This window comes from Petaurus breviceps, unplaced genomic scaffold, assembly GCF_028583685.1.
Source record: "Petaurus breviceps papuanus isolate PSGF00001 unplaced genomic scaffold, PetGlider_PUasm1.0 90823, whole genome shotgun sequence".
Taxonomy (NCBI): Eukaryota; Metazoa; Chordata; class Mammalia; order Diprotodontia; family Petauridae; genus Petaurus; species Petaurus breviceps.
The window spans coordinates 23,271,086-23,287,355 of record NW_027187352.1 but is presented as its reverse complement, the minus strand read 5'-3'; the positions used below and the strand labels follow the sequence as shown (position 1 = coordinate 23,287,355).

Sequence of the window (16,270 nt, the reverse complement as noted above, 5' to 3'; positions counted from 1 at the left end):
GAGCAATGCCCACATAAAAGAGGCTGGAGAGCCTACTTCTGGAAAGACACAATGACTTGCAATGGAAGTGCCCATTGATCATTGCTCTCCTTTTCTAGCATGCACAGACATTTTGTGACACAGACATTCACTACAAGGACTCTTTCTGTATCCCTAGCACTTAGCACAGTGCCTGGCATATAGTAGGTACCTGATAAATGTTTATTGACCGACTTCCTCACTGATTCTGCTCTGCTTACTAACCATATACTAAAGAGACAAATTGTTGACAGGCTACGTAAGCAAAACTGAAGTACATTCAAAAGAGCAAAAACTCAGTCCCTCATTTTAATCTGTCTTTTTCTAGCTCAGCTAGTGTTTGAATAAGAAAGATAGTGATGTGAGAGGGGAACACCTTGGACCCTCTGTATATGAAGTCAACATGTGGCCCATAAATTCATAGGCCTTTGTTTTTTGTATCTTTCCATCTGCTTTTTTTTGTTGTTGTTTCTTTTAGGTAAAGGAGATAGACTTGCCTCATTTATGTATATGTAATGTGTACTGAGTTGTTTACATCTTATCTTTCCATTAGAATTTGAGCACCTTGAGGACAGGGATTATAAATTGTTTTTTTTTTTCCCCTTTTGTTTCTTTGTATCTCCCAGCACATAGTAAACACTTGATAAGTACTTGTTGACTAATTTTTCTTTCTTTCTTTTTTTTTTGGTGACCTTGTAGGCCTCAAATAGTCAAGGGACCAAGCTACCAAATTTTGGGAGTTAGGGTCCAGGGCAAGATTTCCTATGTCAGTGAGCAGCAAAATCCCAAAAGATTTTCTTGACGTAAACCAGCAATGATTGAGATGTGGACTAATCCATGGCCATTCTACATAAGAAAATAAATTTGTTGGCACAAATACTATGTGAAAACTGAATTATTTGAGCTCACTCTCCTCAGGGATTGAAGTAGTATGAGGGAAAATGTTCTCCAAGTATTGGGAGGAGTTGTTTTTTGTATTTCTCTTTTGGCTATAATCTCTGTAAAGCGTATCCCTTAATGGAAGCTGGTTGAATGGAAATGAAGTGTTAGTTACTAGAAATTACTGGGGGAAGATGCTGGGAATTAAGCCTAAGGCATTGGAAAAAAAAAACAAGCCCAATCTCTCAGGGTTACCCTGATACCCCTGAGAACAAGTAGACAGCTTCACTCTGGAGAGAAATCAGAGTACAGCTACTATTGCTGAAAAATAGGAAGTGGAATCATTTCACCACATCTTAATGGATTGACAATCACCCAACCACTGGGTGGACTAATATTAGAAAATCCCCAACTGCTATGCAAGGGCATGATGAAGCAGATGTAATCTTGCAAAATGACTTCTTGCCCTTGGATAAAAGACCCTGCCTTTTTGTCTAAAATGGATGCTTCTATAATTATTTAAGTGTTTGGTATCTTGCTCTCCTCTCCTGCCTTTGAACTTGGAATGTTATCTATTATGACAATAAATCCTATCAGTTGCATTCAGATAACTCTTCTTTTTTTCCTGGTCTGATCCTCCTCTTTCTCTACTATGGCTCTGGTGGAAGTTATTGTCTGTCCTAAGTTATTGCTTAATGCTGTTGATCATCTGTGTACTAAGTTGGCCTGAAAGATTATAAAAACCAAATATTTACCATTTGTATCTGAATTTGTTAATAGCAAGAGAAGATTCCTGAGCAAGCTAATGAACTTATTTTTTTTTAATTTCAGTATGGCTTCCTATTTTTGACTCAGAGTACTTGGACCCTTGATATGTGTATGCGTCACCCAAGAGGTTGAGAGGATTTCCCACTAGCCACATATATAAATAATTTTTGCCATGTTGATTACATTGAATGGTTAATTCAGTAACTATGTACACATATGAATTTTAACTTCTTACGTAACATGATTCAGTTCTTCCTTTTTATCTTTCTCCTTTTGTATTTTTCAGATACTAGGTTACATGGGTGATAAATATTAGAGGTATAATTTGAATGCAGGTCTGGAATCAAGGATATCATCCTCCCAGGCTGGCAACCTAGGTGTCATCCTCAAGTCCTCACTACCCTCTTCATTTGTTCTGTTGTTAAGGCCTGTCAATTTCACTTTTGTAGCATCTATTGCCAACCCCCTCCCCCCAACTTCTCTCCTCCAACACTGCTACTACCCAGGTGAAGGTCTTCATCATCTTATACATAGACTATTGCAATAACCTGCTAGTGGGTCTGCCTGCCTCAAATCTCTTCCCACTACACTTCATCCTCCATTCAGTCACTGAAGTGATTTTCCTATAGCCCAAGTCAGACTGTCACCTAACTATTCAATAAACTCTTGTGGTTTCCTATCACCTCCAGGATAAAATTAAAAATCCTCTATTTGGCATTCAAAATCCTTCCTACCTTTCCAGTCTTCTTATACATTACTCGTCAATACATACCTTTTTGTTCAGTAACACTGGCCTCCAAGTCATTGTGCAAATAAGATAGTCCATTACTTGTCTTTAGGAAATTTCTCTGACTGTCCCTCATTCCTAGAATGGTCTCCTTTCTTTTTTTTTTTTTAAGCAAGTGGGGTTAAGTAACTTGCCCAAGGTTACACAGACAGTTTTTTTTTTTTTTGGTGGGTCTTAAGTATCTAAGGCAGGAACCCATCCCAGGTCCTCCCAACTCCGGGGCCGGTGCTCTTTCTCACTGCGCCACCTAGCAGCCCAAATGGTCTCCTTTCTCATCTCTGCCTTCTGACATCCCTGGCTTCCTTAGCTTTACTTTTAACTAAAACTCCATCTTTGTCAGGAATCTTTTCCCACCCCCTGCTAATTTTGGTGTCTACCCTCTGTTATTCCCCCTACACCCCCCTGTATAGAGCTTGCTTGTTCTTGTGTATTTGCCTATTATCTCCCCCATTAGATTATGAGCTCCTTGAAGGTAGGGGACTATATTTTCGATTTCTTTTTATCCCCAGCTCTTAGCATAGTGTCTGCAATATAATAAACCCTTTTGTTGTTGTTCAGTCACTTCAATTGTGTCTGACTCTTGGTGACCGCGTTTGGGGTTTTCTTGGCAAAGATACTGGAGTGGTTTGCCATTTCCTTCTCCAGTACATTTTATAGATTAGGAAACTGAGGCAAACAGGATTAAATGAGTTGCCCAGGGTCACATGGTTAGTAAATGTCTGAGACTACATTTGAACTCAGGAAGGTGAGTCTTCCTGACTCCAGTCTGGCCACTTTATCTATTGTACTACCTAGCTGCCCTGTAAACCCTTAATAAATGTTTATTGACTAACTGAGCTGAGGCAACAGTGAGCTGATGAGTGAGAAGTGAGGTAAGGTTCCACACTGATCTTTAAGATCAAGAATGTTGCAAAACCCTTGTCTATAAATGACCTTTCAGGCATCTGTTGCTACATCAAAAGTGAAGGACAAGATGGAAGTGAGGGGCAAGACAGAGTGGAGAAGTTGGACATTCAAGTTTAAGGTTTTTGAACCTAATGCTATCATATTTTGCTTTTGTTTACATTGGAGATTCTGCATTTACTCTGTATGTGAATGAGTAGAGTCTTTGGGTACACTTGCCCTGAGGAAGGAAGAAAGTTTAGGATTATGAGTGGATGTAAACACATTAACAGAGAGAGTTAAGAGGTTTTTGAAGGAATTAATTCATCATCTCAATTTAATTTGCAGGATCTGGGTCTCTAGAGAACTGTCTAGTAGTTCATAGTTAAGGCTATAGGAAGGAAAGGAAGAAAGAAAGGAAGTAAGGAAGGAGGGAGAGAAGGAAATAAGGAAGGAAGGAAGGAAGGAAGGAAGAAAGGAAGGAAGGAAGGAAAGAAGGAAAGAAGGAGGAAATAAGCATTTATTAACTACTTACTATCTACCAGGCACTGTGCTAAGTGCTTTGCAATTAGCTATTATTTATCCTCACAACAAACCTGGGAGAAAGGTGCTATTATTATTCCCATTTTACAGTTGTAGTGTTTGGGGTACACAGATGTATTCACATTGGGTACATTCATTCATTCCCAGTTTAAAGTAAACTGACATAATGTAAACTTTCTGTGTCATCTCATGGTTCAATTCAATTTAACAAGCAATTATTTAGCACTTATTATATGTCAGGCATTGCACTTGGAAAGGAAATACAAGAAAAAAAATTCCTCAAGGGGCTGGCATTCTATTGGGGGGGGGGAGGAATAACATGTTTTCACATATACAAATCAATAAATTACATAAATATATGTGAAGGAAACACATTATTTGGGGGAGAATTCCAACCTTTGGGAATATCAGGAAAGGACTACTTTGGGAGGCTCATACTTTAACTAAGCCTTGAATGGAAACAGTAATTCTAAATGGCAGACGTGAAGAGGAAAGACATTCCAGGAAAAGAGGACAGCTTATAGACTAAGACACAGAAGTAGGGAGTAGGATGCCATATGCAAGGAACAGCAAGTAGACTAGTTTATAACTGAAGTGTAAAACACATGGTCTACAAAGTACATATGAAGGAAGTTGCTCTCTGAATCCAGAGAAAAAAAACTGATAAATAAAAGTATACAGAGAAGGAATTTATGCATATGTACATATTAGTGTCTAGTGGTAGCCAACTCTAGGAAAGGTGGAAAAGGGAAGAAAAAAAGGAGAAAAAAGACAGTTGTATGACAAATATATTATGTACTTAAAAGTAATAGCAAGTTGTACACACTAGATTTGCAGTTTCATGAACAACTTTCTCTTCTCCCCTCCTATTTTACTCTGTTGTGGAGATACTTTTTTTAATTTCTTAACTTCAGAATAAAATAAATTTAAAAAAAAACATGGGGAGGAGTTATGAGAAGTAAGTCTGGAAAAACAGGTTGGATTGAAATTGTACAAAAATTTTAATGCCAAACAGCGGAGTTTGTATTTTATCCTAGAGACCATAGGCAGCCACTGGAAATTATGTGGTCATATCTGTACTTCGCAATATCAACTTTGATGTGTGGAGAATGGCTAGGAGAGGGGAGAATGGCAGGGGCTGTGAGGAGGATCAGGAAGTTATTTCAGTAATTCTGGTTAATAGAGTTAAGTGCCTGAACTAAAGGCCTGGATGTGTTAGTGGAGAGAAGGGAAATTAATATGAGAGATACAGAGGAAGAATCAGCTGGATTAAATTGAGTTCACAAAGCTGTAACACCTTGTGTTAAATCTCCCAGACACCCCTCCAGTCCAAGCAATATTATCAACATGGGTCCCTGAGAAGTTCATGATTATGATTTCAGTGTTGAATTCCTATGTGTACATACATATCTATCTTTACATACATATGTGTATATACATGTGTATATACATATACATATGAATATGAAGAGAAATAGTGCTGCTGAGTAGGTAAAGGATTATGCTTGGAAACTGAAGTAGAATCCTGCCTATAACACTTATTTAATAGCTGTATTACTTTGAGCAAGTGAAAACTTCTCTGTCCCTCAGAAAATTCTCAAAGAGATATCTAAAGGCAGCACTTACAGGAGAAAAAAAAAATAAATACTGGATTTACAATCAGTAGACTTGGGCTTCATGCTCAGTTCTGCTACTTACCAACTCATTGATTTTGGAAAAGTCACCTAAACTCTCTAGTCCTCAGTTTCCTCATTTGTAAAATTAGGGCAATGGAGTGCCCTAACTAGAGTGACATCACCTCTAGGGTCCATTTCTGCCCTCAATCTATAATTCTACTAAGCTACATATAAATTTCCACCTTGGTGGAGGGATTTTCCCAGGCTGACAAAATCACAGATCCTATACTTGTATGTGATGTATATATTTCCATGTGTATATATGTATGTGTGCACACACAAAGTTATATACTTATATCTATATACATAGGTATGGGGATAAAAGTACATATTGACTTTTTGAGATGATTCCAAATAACAAGGAAAATTTCATTGGTCACTTTTCAATCAACTCTTGACATTTTGTGAGAATGACCTCAGTCAAGGGTCCTCAACTGTGGAAATGGGATCCACTTTTTGCAGAAATGCCCCTGGGCATTTCTATTGGGATATGTCCCTGATCATCATTCTTCTATGTGTGTTGTTTTCCCCTAATACAGTATAATCTCTTTGAAGGCAAGGACTGGCATAGTTTTTATATTTTAGCATAGTGCCTGGACTGTAGTAACTACTTAAATGGATCATTCATTCATTCATTCACTTATTCAAACATATTAGAGTGGTGACATGAATCTCCCTGTCACCAAAGCCAGTTCTCCATATAATATACAATGCTGTTTCCTGACATGCTGTAATTAATATTACTTCTTATTTGACAGATGGCGAAATTGAGGTTCCAAAGAGTTTAATGACTTACTCCTAGTGACTCAACTAGTAATTCTCAATGCTTTGATGAGAATTTCAAACTGATAGTGTCCCAGCTGTATCACTCTGCTTCTCATAATTAGGATAGATGTTGTTTTTATTTAAAAAATTTCTTTCCTATAAAAAGACAAAATTTCTTTGATATGTCAGTTTTCTTACTGACTGGTCAAAGTCCTAAACTTCTTTTATTCTGTGCAAGCACTGATTTTTATAAATTGAGGTATAGTATTATTTATACTTTTCCAAAACTTGCTGTTGTTGTTTTTCATCCTTTGTTTTCAAAGAGGTCTAATGACATCACCAGGTGATGTCTTGACTCATGCATGAATTGAATTGAAATGAGGAAGAGATGCACAGTCTTCAGCCTCATTCTTTCTTTCAGATTTAGTGAAACCCAGGGGCAAGACAAAAGTCAAGAAGACTGGCTATGGCCTGGTATGGAATGGATGACTCTGGTGTCTTTGATGTCTGGATGTCTGACCAAGCTCTGAGCTCCCTCCAGTGCCTGCTTCAGCTGCTTCAGGGACCAACCACTTTTCAAGACAGCCCATTTACTTTTGGACAGCTTTTAGGCTGCTGTTAGGGAGCTGTTTTGTTTATATGCATATTATTGTGTTGTTTTTTTTTTCTTGACACCAAGCCCAATTTATCTTTAAACCTTCCATCCATTGCTTCTGCTTCTGCCTTTTGGGGACCAAAGGAAAAAAAAAATCTAGTCTTTTTTTTCCCATGACAACCTTACAAATACTTGAAGAGTATCTTCTATAATCATATGACATAGGATCAAAGCCTTTTGTAATGCTATTTGTTTCCTATGGACACTCTCCAGTTCATCAATGTTCTCTATAAATCAAAACAACCAGAACTGAATGAAATACTCCAGAAGAGGTCTGAGGAGGGCATAGTTCAGTGTACTTACCACATTCAAATGCTTAGAAGCTATGCATCTTTTAATGCATCCCACAATCGCATTACTTGGGTTTGTTTTTTACTTAAAAAAAATGTTTGTTCTTGTGGCTGACTGCATTGCTAATTCATGGACCTTGCAGGCCCATAAAACTTCCAGATCTTTTTCTAGAACAATTGTTATCTATCTTTTCCATTACAGTCTTATACTTGTGAAGTTGGTTTTCTTTTGTGTTTTTTTTTTGTACTCAAGTGAAATAGAGACATAAAAATTTATGAATGCCTGCCATAAATTGTGATGTCCAGAACTGACCTCAATACTCCAGATGTTGCCTGAGCAGGCAAGTCAGGGTACAGCCACCTTTTTTACCTTCTATGTTCTAGATCTCTACTTTTCAATGCAATCTATAATTGTTTTCATTTTCATAGATACCATGCCAGACTGTTGACTCATACTGAGTTTGGAGTACACTAAAAGTCTCAAGTTTCTTTGGACAATTTGCTATCTAGCCATGTCTTCCCTAAATTGCACTTGTAAATCTGATCACTTGAACTGACCCTCTAGAGTAAATGACAATAAACTGGGAATCATGAGGACATGAATCCTAGTTCTGGATCTATATTGATCTCTGTGCTGCTACTTCCTATAGGAAGCCTTTCTTGATTGCCTTTTTACTACTACTCATTTACTTTTCAAATTATTATGTTTAACTAGAGTTAACATTTATATATGTTACTATATCATTGCTTTACAATTATCTTCTCTTATGATGCTCATAACAACCCTGAGAAGTAGGTGTTATTATTATCTTCATTTATGGATGAGGAAACTGAGACAAATAAAGGTTAAGAGACTTGCCCAGCGTCACATAGCTAGCAAGTGTCTGAAGCTAGATTTTAACTCAAGTTTCCCTGATTCCAAGGATTCTATTCATTGTTGTTATAAAATATAAACTTTTTGAAGGCAAGGAGGATTTTTCATTTTGTCTTGTGTCTCACATGTGGTAGATACTAATAAATGCTTGTTGGGCTGGACTGGACTGGATTTGTATGAGTCTCAGTTTGAGCCTCAGTTTCTTCCTTCATAAAATTATGAGATTATACCAGTTTCTTTCTAACATTCCTTTCAGCTCTAACATTCCCTGAAAATAATTCACTTTTCCACAGCTCTTTTAGGTTTATAAAATTTTCTTCATAATAATCTTGTGATGTAGTTAGTATGCATATTATATTATCCCTGCTTTTTAGATAAGAAAAAAAAAGATTTAGAAAAGTGAAATGATTTGTCCCTAATTATAAAGCTGGATACAAACCCAGGGTACTTGACTTCATGACCAAGTGAGGGAAATAAGTTGTTATGCTTGGGAATAAAATTCAAAAGGGCACTATCATCTTAGGAAGTCCATGTTGCCTTGAGACACATATCATTATATGTATATATCAGCATGTAATGTAATATAATAGTATGATGAACTCATTAATTTTTCCATTCATGAAACAAACATTTAACACTTCCCACCAACATGGCATGGAGAAAGGACAGATTTGCCCCTCCTATTATCTAGAGGAAATACTCTTCTCTTGATATTTATGAGACAGTCCTATACAAGGTAGAGAAAGGACAATTTGATTTCTGATTTGCTTCCAAATAGACACTGTCTATAATAGTAACTATAGTGGGAGTGATATATCTGTGGGGTCTCTCATGTAGCTATCCATGGTTTTCAGAGATGGAAGCAAGGTGGTATAACCTGAAAGGGAGCTTAGTACAGTCTGAAAGGATTTAGCATGAAACAATTTGAATTTGACTTTCAACCTTTCTTCTTCCTATCTATGTGCCTCTGAGCAAGTTTCTTCATCTTTGTGTAAGCCAAAGTTGACTTATTGGAAAAACAAAGTTTCAAGATCTAGAGAGAGAAAGGATCTCAGTAGCTCACCTCTTAAACTTTATAACTGAGGAAATTGTAGGATAAGAACTTGCCCAAGGTTAAATTATTTGACCAGGAGGATTAAATAAGTTGCCTAAGGTCAAACAGCTAATAAATGTCAGAGATGGGATTTAAATCTAGGGCCAGTGCTCTTTCACTTTACCAAGTGACTTATAAGGTTCTTTCTAGTTCTAAATCTTGGGATTAACCTCCATGCCCAAGAATGAGGGTTTAGATCAAAACATAAACTATACTAAAGTGGGAACTACTTTAGTATAATTTGGCATACAACATTGTTTATTTCATTGCAATTATTTAGTTTATTTCACTAAAGCAATAACTGTAACTTGAAGAATCCTGAAATTTGATTGAATGTTTCATTAATAATCTGTCATTTGAGGATTTTGTAGTCACAAAGAATTATATCAAAAATATTTTGAAGATGACGATTTTGTAATTTTCCCCCTAAATTAAACTGACCTTACTGCAGTCAATATGTGAAGAGAATAAAGCATTACCTGGCTCAGCTAGGTAAGCATAATCATACCCCAGGTCTCTGGATGGAATAAAAAACTCTCCATTTGTGTATACAGGGATGAAAGGGACCATGTAGGATTCACGGTTGTGTCCAATGGGTGCATTTGCTGCTGGATAAACTTCTTGTAGTGGATGATGTCTTCGGAGCCACTGTTCAAAAATACTGTAGAGAAAACAGTGAATCAATCATACTAATATGTTCAATATGTTATTTAGCATTGTTTACCAAAGGGATATTTGTAGATTTTAAAGAAAAAAGATCATAATACAAAATTTAAAACTTCATGTTTTTTTTTAATTGGGCAAAAGACTTTTTGATTCAGGAAAATAACATGCACATTGACCACACCTTGAAAAAATTGGCAGGCAGCTAAGCACACTATCCAGACACAAAAATGTTCATCCATTTGAAATAAACATGAAGAAAACTTTGATGAAAAGGGATTCACAAAAATCCTACCAAAAAGGTCAGATTTTGGATGATGTAGCATGCTAATAATCATCATTAGTTGAGGGATAAAATAAGTTAACTGTTGGTTTCTTTAAAATGTATTTTTATTGAAATCTTTTATTTTTACATAGTCTAGATTTACCTTATATCTTTTTCCAGATCATGGAGTGATCAGTATATCAAATTTTTAAAGAAGGAGGGAGAAGTGGGAAAAATTTCAGTAAAGCTAATCAAAATATATGCTCCCCCCCCTCCACCCCCATCTGATATTGTATGCAAGTAGCCACATCCACGGATCCCAACCACTGCAAAGGAGCAAAGAAAGGTGTCTTCTCCTATCATTTCTTTGGAATCAAGTTTGTTATTCATAATTCTGCAGCATTCAGGTTCAATTGTTTTGTGGTTTTTGATCTTTCTATTTACATTATATATACTGGCTTTTTGTTTTTGTGGCACTGCTTAATTCACTTTGCATCAATTCACAACAAGTCTTTTCATAATTCTCTACATGAATCATAATCATAATTTTTATAGCTCAGTAATATTCCATTATATTCATGTGGGAAGAGTTATTAGCAAAATTACTGAATAGGACAATCATAAGAGGAGTTTCAGGAAGAAAAAAAGTCAACCAATCCCAGAGGTAAAATGAAAAAAAAAATGTATTTTCAAAACCTTTAAGAAGAGAGTGAACCTTTAAGAAGGGAGTGATTTTGAGGTATTAAAAACTGTCATTGAGTTGATCAACAATCCTTTTGCCCTACCCTTATTGGCTCCATCTCTCTTTTTCAGTGTAACTACACTGTTCTAATACTTTTCTTCTCAGCCTCCAAAAAGGAAGGAAGAAAGGAAGAAAGAGAGAAAGAAAGAAAGAAATGAAGGAAGGAAGGAAGGAAGAAAAGGAAGGAAGAAAAGAAAGGAAGGAAGAAATGAAGAAAGGAAGAAATAAGGAAAGAAAGAAAGAAGAAAGAGAAAGAAAGAAAGAAAGAAAGAAAGAAAGAAAGAAAGAAAGAAAGAAAGAAAGAAGAAAACTTTTAGATTAGCAACATGGTGGGGAGGGAGGGCAGATAGATGTAATTATAAGGGTATATTTCCTTCTCTTTCAGAGGAGAACAGAAGGGTCAGGCACATGTTTTCTTCTCTGCCTTCTCCAGGCAGGAATCAAAGCCTTCCTTGGGGAATGGTGGTCAAAATTCCAGAGATATTTATCAGTGCTTCTAACCTCCATTTAGGCAACATGTGGACAAACAACTTACCTGAGCAGCATGGCATACCTCACATTCCTATATAGGACAATCTTCATTCCTCTCATTAGCCTGATCACATTAACTTTAATATATTCTAGTTTCTTTAAAATCTGGATACATTCTAGTACTTTTCTGCCTCACAGCATCTAATGTGTGCTCTTATCTTCTCTCTTGAGTCATTTTCTTGTATCTTTATTCAATTTTTCATGTATATTTGGTTGTCTCCTTAACTACTTGGTTAACTAGATGGCAAATCAATTAACCTCTCAAAGTTTTAAGGAACTCATTAAGACTACAAGTTGCAGAGAAGGTACTGACCTGCATTTTTATAGGGAGTTTCCTCATTCCCAAATCCAAAAAGGATTTCCCAAAGTCCAAGGGCATCCTACATCCAGTTTTATTTTTCCTGTTACTATGCAGAAGGGGAATGGGATATTTCCAGAAGAAGAGAGTTCTCTCTCATTAAAAGTCTTCAAGCAAAAGTTAGACCATTTGCTGGAAGACAACCCAGCCCTGTGGGCAGGGACCATATTTTACACTTCTCTGTATTGCTCTAAGCACAGCCTTGTGCGAGACAGTAACTTAGTTATTAAATCAAAGAATGAATGAATGAATTGTGAGAAACAAAAGGAAGGAATTCAGTTTCTACAGGATTAAAAATAGCTTCCAGCCTTGAGCGATAACAGAATGTAAGTCAGAGGTGACTGGTTCTAATCAGAGAACCGAACCAGGTTTCTGATCTGGCAAAAGTTCAGAAGCTTGTAAGCATGCTTAACAAAATGTTTGAAGGGGAACCTATCAGGGAGGAGAACATGAAGTGGGAGGATTAGGAGGCTACATCTAGCCAATGGAGAGCAAGGGGGGACATTCGAATTGGGAATTCTTTCCTGGCTTCACAATGTGAGAAATACTGATAGTTTGGTTTCCACAGATTCTATAGGAACAGTGGGTGCTTTGGAAACAGATCCTTCACAGGATGTGTGGGAGGACCTAGGTCAGGGTGAAAGAGAAAAAGCAGAACCTTCTATCCAATCTTACAGCAACAAGAAATCTCTTAAGAGGGTCCCAGGCCAAGCTGGCTCAGACCTGTTGGGGTTCAAACTGATACACTTAGTGTAGAAGTAGAGCCTCATTGTCTGGTCGTGGGTTACGCTGGTGTGAAAAAAGAACCATTCAGGTGAGGAACAGTGCAGGAAAGGGGATGGGGCCAATGATCTTAATGGGGGGAGGGTGGTGTTATATAATCTTTGTTCTGCTTCTGTGGGGCTGTGTGTGTGTGTGTGTTTTGTCCCATGAGGGAACACACATGCCCGCTCCTCCAGAGAATTGCCAATAAAGTATCTCATCTTTCACTCCACAAACTGCGATTTCATTTGTTACCCAATTAACTCTGACTCGGACTCTAGCAGAAGAAGAAGGGAGCAAGCCTTTTCCCATCAAGCTCCAAACTGAGTTGAATCTGGGACTATAATTTTGTTTATAAGAATGAGTATTATTCTTTGTTTAGATTGAACATGCTCCTCACACAATGAATGAATGAATTTCTTCCATCTTAGATTCATAAGGGAATCTAGCAGAAAAGACTATTGCTTCAAGGAATGATTTGCAAATCCCTTGGTCTTTGGTTATCTGTAAGTCTTCATGGAGTGAAATGGTCACTAGATTTCAAATCAAAAGACCTAGAAGTTCCAATTCTAGCTCTGCTACTTAATATTTCTTGGGGCAATTAATTTACTCTCAGAATTAAAACACTCTCAGAAAATTGGGGTGCAGTGAAGTGTGGGTTGGACTAGATCTCCAAGGTCCTTACCAGCATACCTACGAGGATGAAAATCCTTTCATTTCTATGCTCTTTATATAAAACTAGCTTTCCCTTAGCCTTCCTTTCTATGTCCCATTACTAAATTTTGAGGGAAATTAGCCTAACTAATCAACAATTACTTTCTCCCTCTTCCTCTGTCATTCATCAACTTCATCATTCCTGTGTATATGTCTTTCTCCCCAATAAAAATGATTTTGTTGACATTCACTCCCACACCTTTGTCAGGTGTGCTTCCCAGTCATTCCACAAGGCTGACAGTCCACTTGGGAGGCCTCTTTTGAACTTCCCACACTTCCAATACTGGTTTAGATTTTAGAAATCCTGAGTTCTAGTTGCCCTCTGTTTCCAGCTCCCTGTATAAATCACTTGACCTTTCTTCATCAAACTTTCTCTATCTCTAAAAAGATTACACTGCCTACCTCTTGTACATGATGGCTGAATGAATGAAATAGAATGAAATGCCAATGAGTTTTGAAAAGTTAACAAGCACAGCATAAATGTAAAGATTTATTATTACGCACTTCGAAACCTAATTCTTTAGGAAACTTGATTGGACTTTTTTAGGCCCTCTCTCTCAATTACTGTTAACAGTTTTGGATACCACATTTTAGGAAATATATCAACAAGGTGTATACTATCCAGAAGAGAACAATGATAGTATGAAAGGCCTAGCTCATACCATATGACAGTAAGTTGTTGGGACTGCGAATGTTTTCTCTGGAGGAGGGAAGTATTTGAGAGGCTATTACCTGGAAGAAGAGTTACAATTGTCCTGCCTACTCACAAATTGAAGAACTATGACCAGTAGGTAGGAGTCACAAAGAGGCAGGTTTAGGGGTGTGTGTGTGTGTGTGTGTGTGTGTGTAAATGCTTCACTTCTTTCTTGCTGGTTATGTAAATTTAAGCAAGTCACTTAAGCTCTTAATGCTTTAAGCAACTCTTTAAAACTATAAAGGACAGAGAGGGTGCCAATCTGCATTGTTAGAGGGGGTTTCCTCACTCAGGAATTCCCATCACCAAGGGCACCTATTTTTAATTTTCTCTATTCCAATGCCGAAGTGAAATGAGATCCAGTGGGAAGAAGTGGGTTGTCCACCTTGAAAGTCTTCAGGAAAGGCTATAATATCACTTGCTAAGGATGTTGCAGAGAATGGTCTCATTGTACTAGATAAATTTTGAAGTCTCTTCCATCTTTCAGATTCTATTTAGATGATCTTTTACTCCTATTCTGTATCTCTACACCTCAAGCTGAATAGCATCAAATGAAGTCAACAGGCATTTATTTAAAGCTTAATATATGCCGGGCATTGTGCTAAGCACTGGGATACAAATAAAGGCAAAAATAATGAACCCTGCTCAAAAGGTATTCACATTCCAATGGGAAAGACAAGAAGGAAGGAAACAATGATTTATTAAGTGCCTACTATGTGCCAGACACTCTGCTAAGGGCTTTATAAATATTTTCTCATTTGATAATTACAACAACCCAAGGAGGTAGGTGCTCTTATTATCCCCATTTTACAGGTGAAGAAATTGAGGAGCGAGGGATTCAAGGGATAGAGTACTGGACCCAGAGTCCAGAAGACCTGTTCAAATCCATCCTTAGACACTCACTAGCGGTGTGATCCTGGATAAAGTAATTTGATATCCATTTGCTTCAGCTTCCTCAGCTCCAAAATGAGGATAATAATAGCTCCTACTACACAGGACTGTTGTGAAGATCAAATGAGATAATATGTGTAAAGTAATGAGCAGAGTGTCTTGCAGTATTAGGCACTATATACATGATTAGAGTCATATAGCTAGTGATTGAATTGAATTTGAATAGAAGTTTTCTTGACTCCAGGCACAGCACTCTAACCCTAATGGGTAGGTTCAAGCAAAACTCTAGACCTATACAGTGTAATGTGGCCCTTATTGATGCAAGCTTTGATTGTATGAATTTGAACATCACTTCTTGAATTGTTATAAAATATTTTTTTTCAGATTCCACTTACATGTGGTTTTTTACTTGATATTTATTTGAAGACCACTTTTTTTTATTTGCTTTTTGGAGGGCAATTCGGTTTAAGTGACTTGCCCAAGGTCACATGGCTGGTTTTGTGTTAAGTGGCTGAGGCCAGATTTGAACTCATCCTCCTGACTCCAGAGCTGGTGCTCTATTTACTGCGCCACCTAGCCACCCCTTGAACACCACTTATAACCAATGTGGTACTTTCTCAAAATGTTACTGATTTAATGAAGAGAGTCTTGGACTGGGAATGAGGAAAACTAGATTTTGGGATTAGGTACTTACTAACCAAGTCTCTGACTACAGGTAGGTTATTTTTCTTCTTCAAGCCTCAGTTTCCCCATCTATATGATAAATTGGTTGGATTGATGACCTCTAAGGATCTAGCTTTGACATCCTTTGGTTCTGTGTCTTTAAATGATAATCAATAGCAGTGTATTCTAGTTAAACTGGTAGGAAGCTGTTAGGTGACTCAACGTATAGAACATCAAGTTCAAATCCAGCATTAGATACTCATTAGCTGTGTGACCCTGGGCAGGTCATTTAACCTTTCTTTGCCTTAATCAATAAGAGAAGGACTTTTAAAACCATTCCAATATCTTTGCCAAAAAAACTCCATGTGGGGTTATGAAGAGTCAGACATGACTAAATAACAACAGCCATGTTAAATTTAAAAGGTGACTTGAAAATGATTTTTCATATAACAAATGAATACACTAAAAGTCTAGGTACAAGTTGTACCTTGTCAGTGGAGAAAAATTACTAGTAGGGTCCAAATGAGACAGAGCCTCCTTCTACCAAAAAAAAATGAAAGCTGTTTACTCAGGGAGGCCAAGAACATCAATCCATAGCACCTAGAGATTTAATGAATGAAAACATTAATGTGCTCACCCATCTAATCAACCTTCTAAAATAAAGGAATTAATCTTGATTAAATTCTTCAATGGTGGCTCTCATCTTTAGTTAATTTCATCAACCCATGTCTAGAATGGTGCTTGTCAGAATACTAAT

The 16,270-nt window shown here is 37.2% G+C and overlaps 1 protein-coding gene across 1 annotated transcript in view; it reads right to left on the bottom strand.

Annotated features, from left to right (window-relative positions):
* Positions 1–16,270, bottom strand: part of TYR (tyrosinase) — a 189,808-nt gene that overhangs the window by 16,563 nt on the left and 156,975 nt on the right. Inside the window, exon 4 of the mRNA XM_069071046.1 lies at positions 9,710–9,891. Coding sequence (XP_068927147.1) covers positions 9,710–9,891 — 182 coding nt within the window. The remainder of the gene's footprint in view (positions 1–9,709; positions 9,892–16,270) is intronic.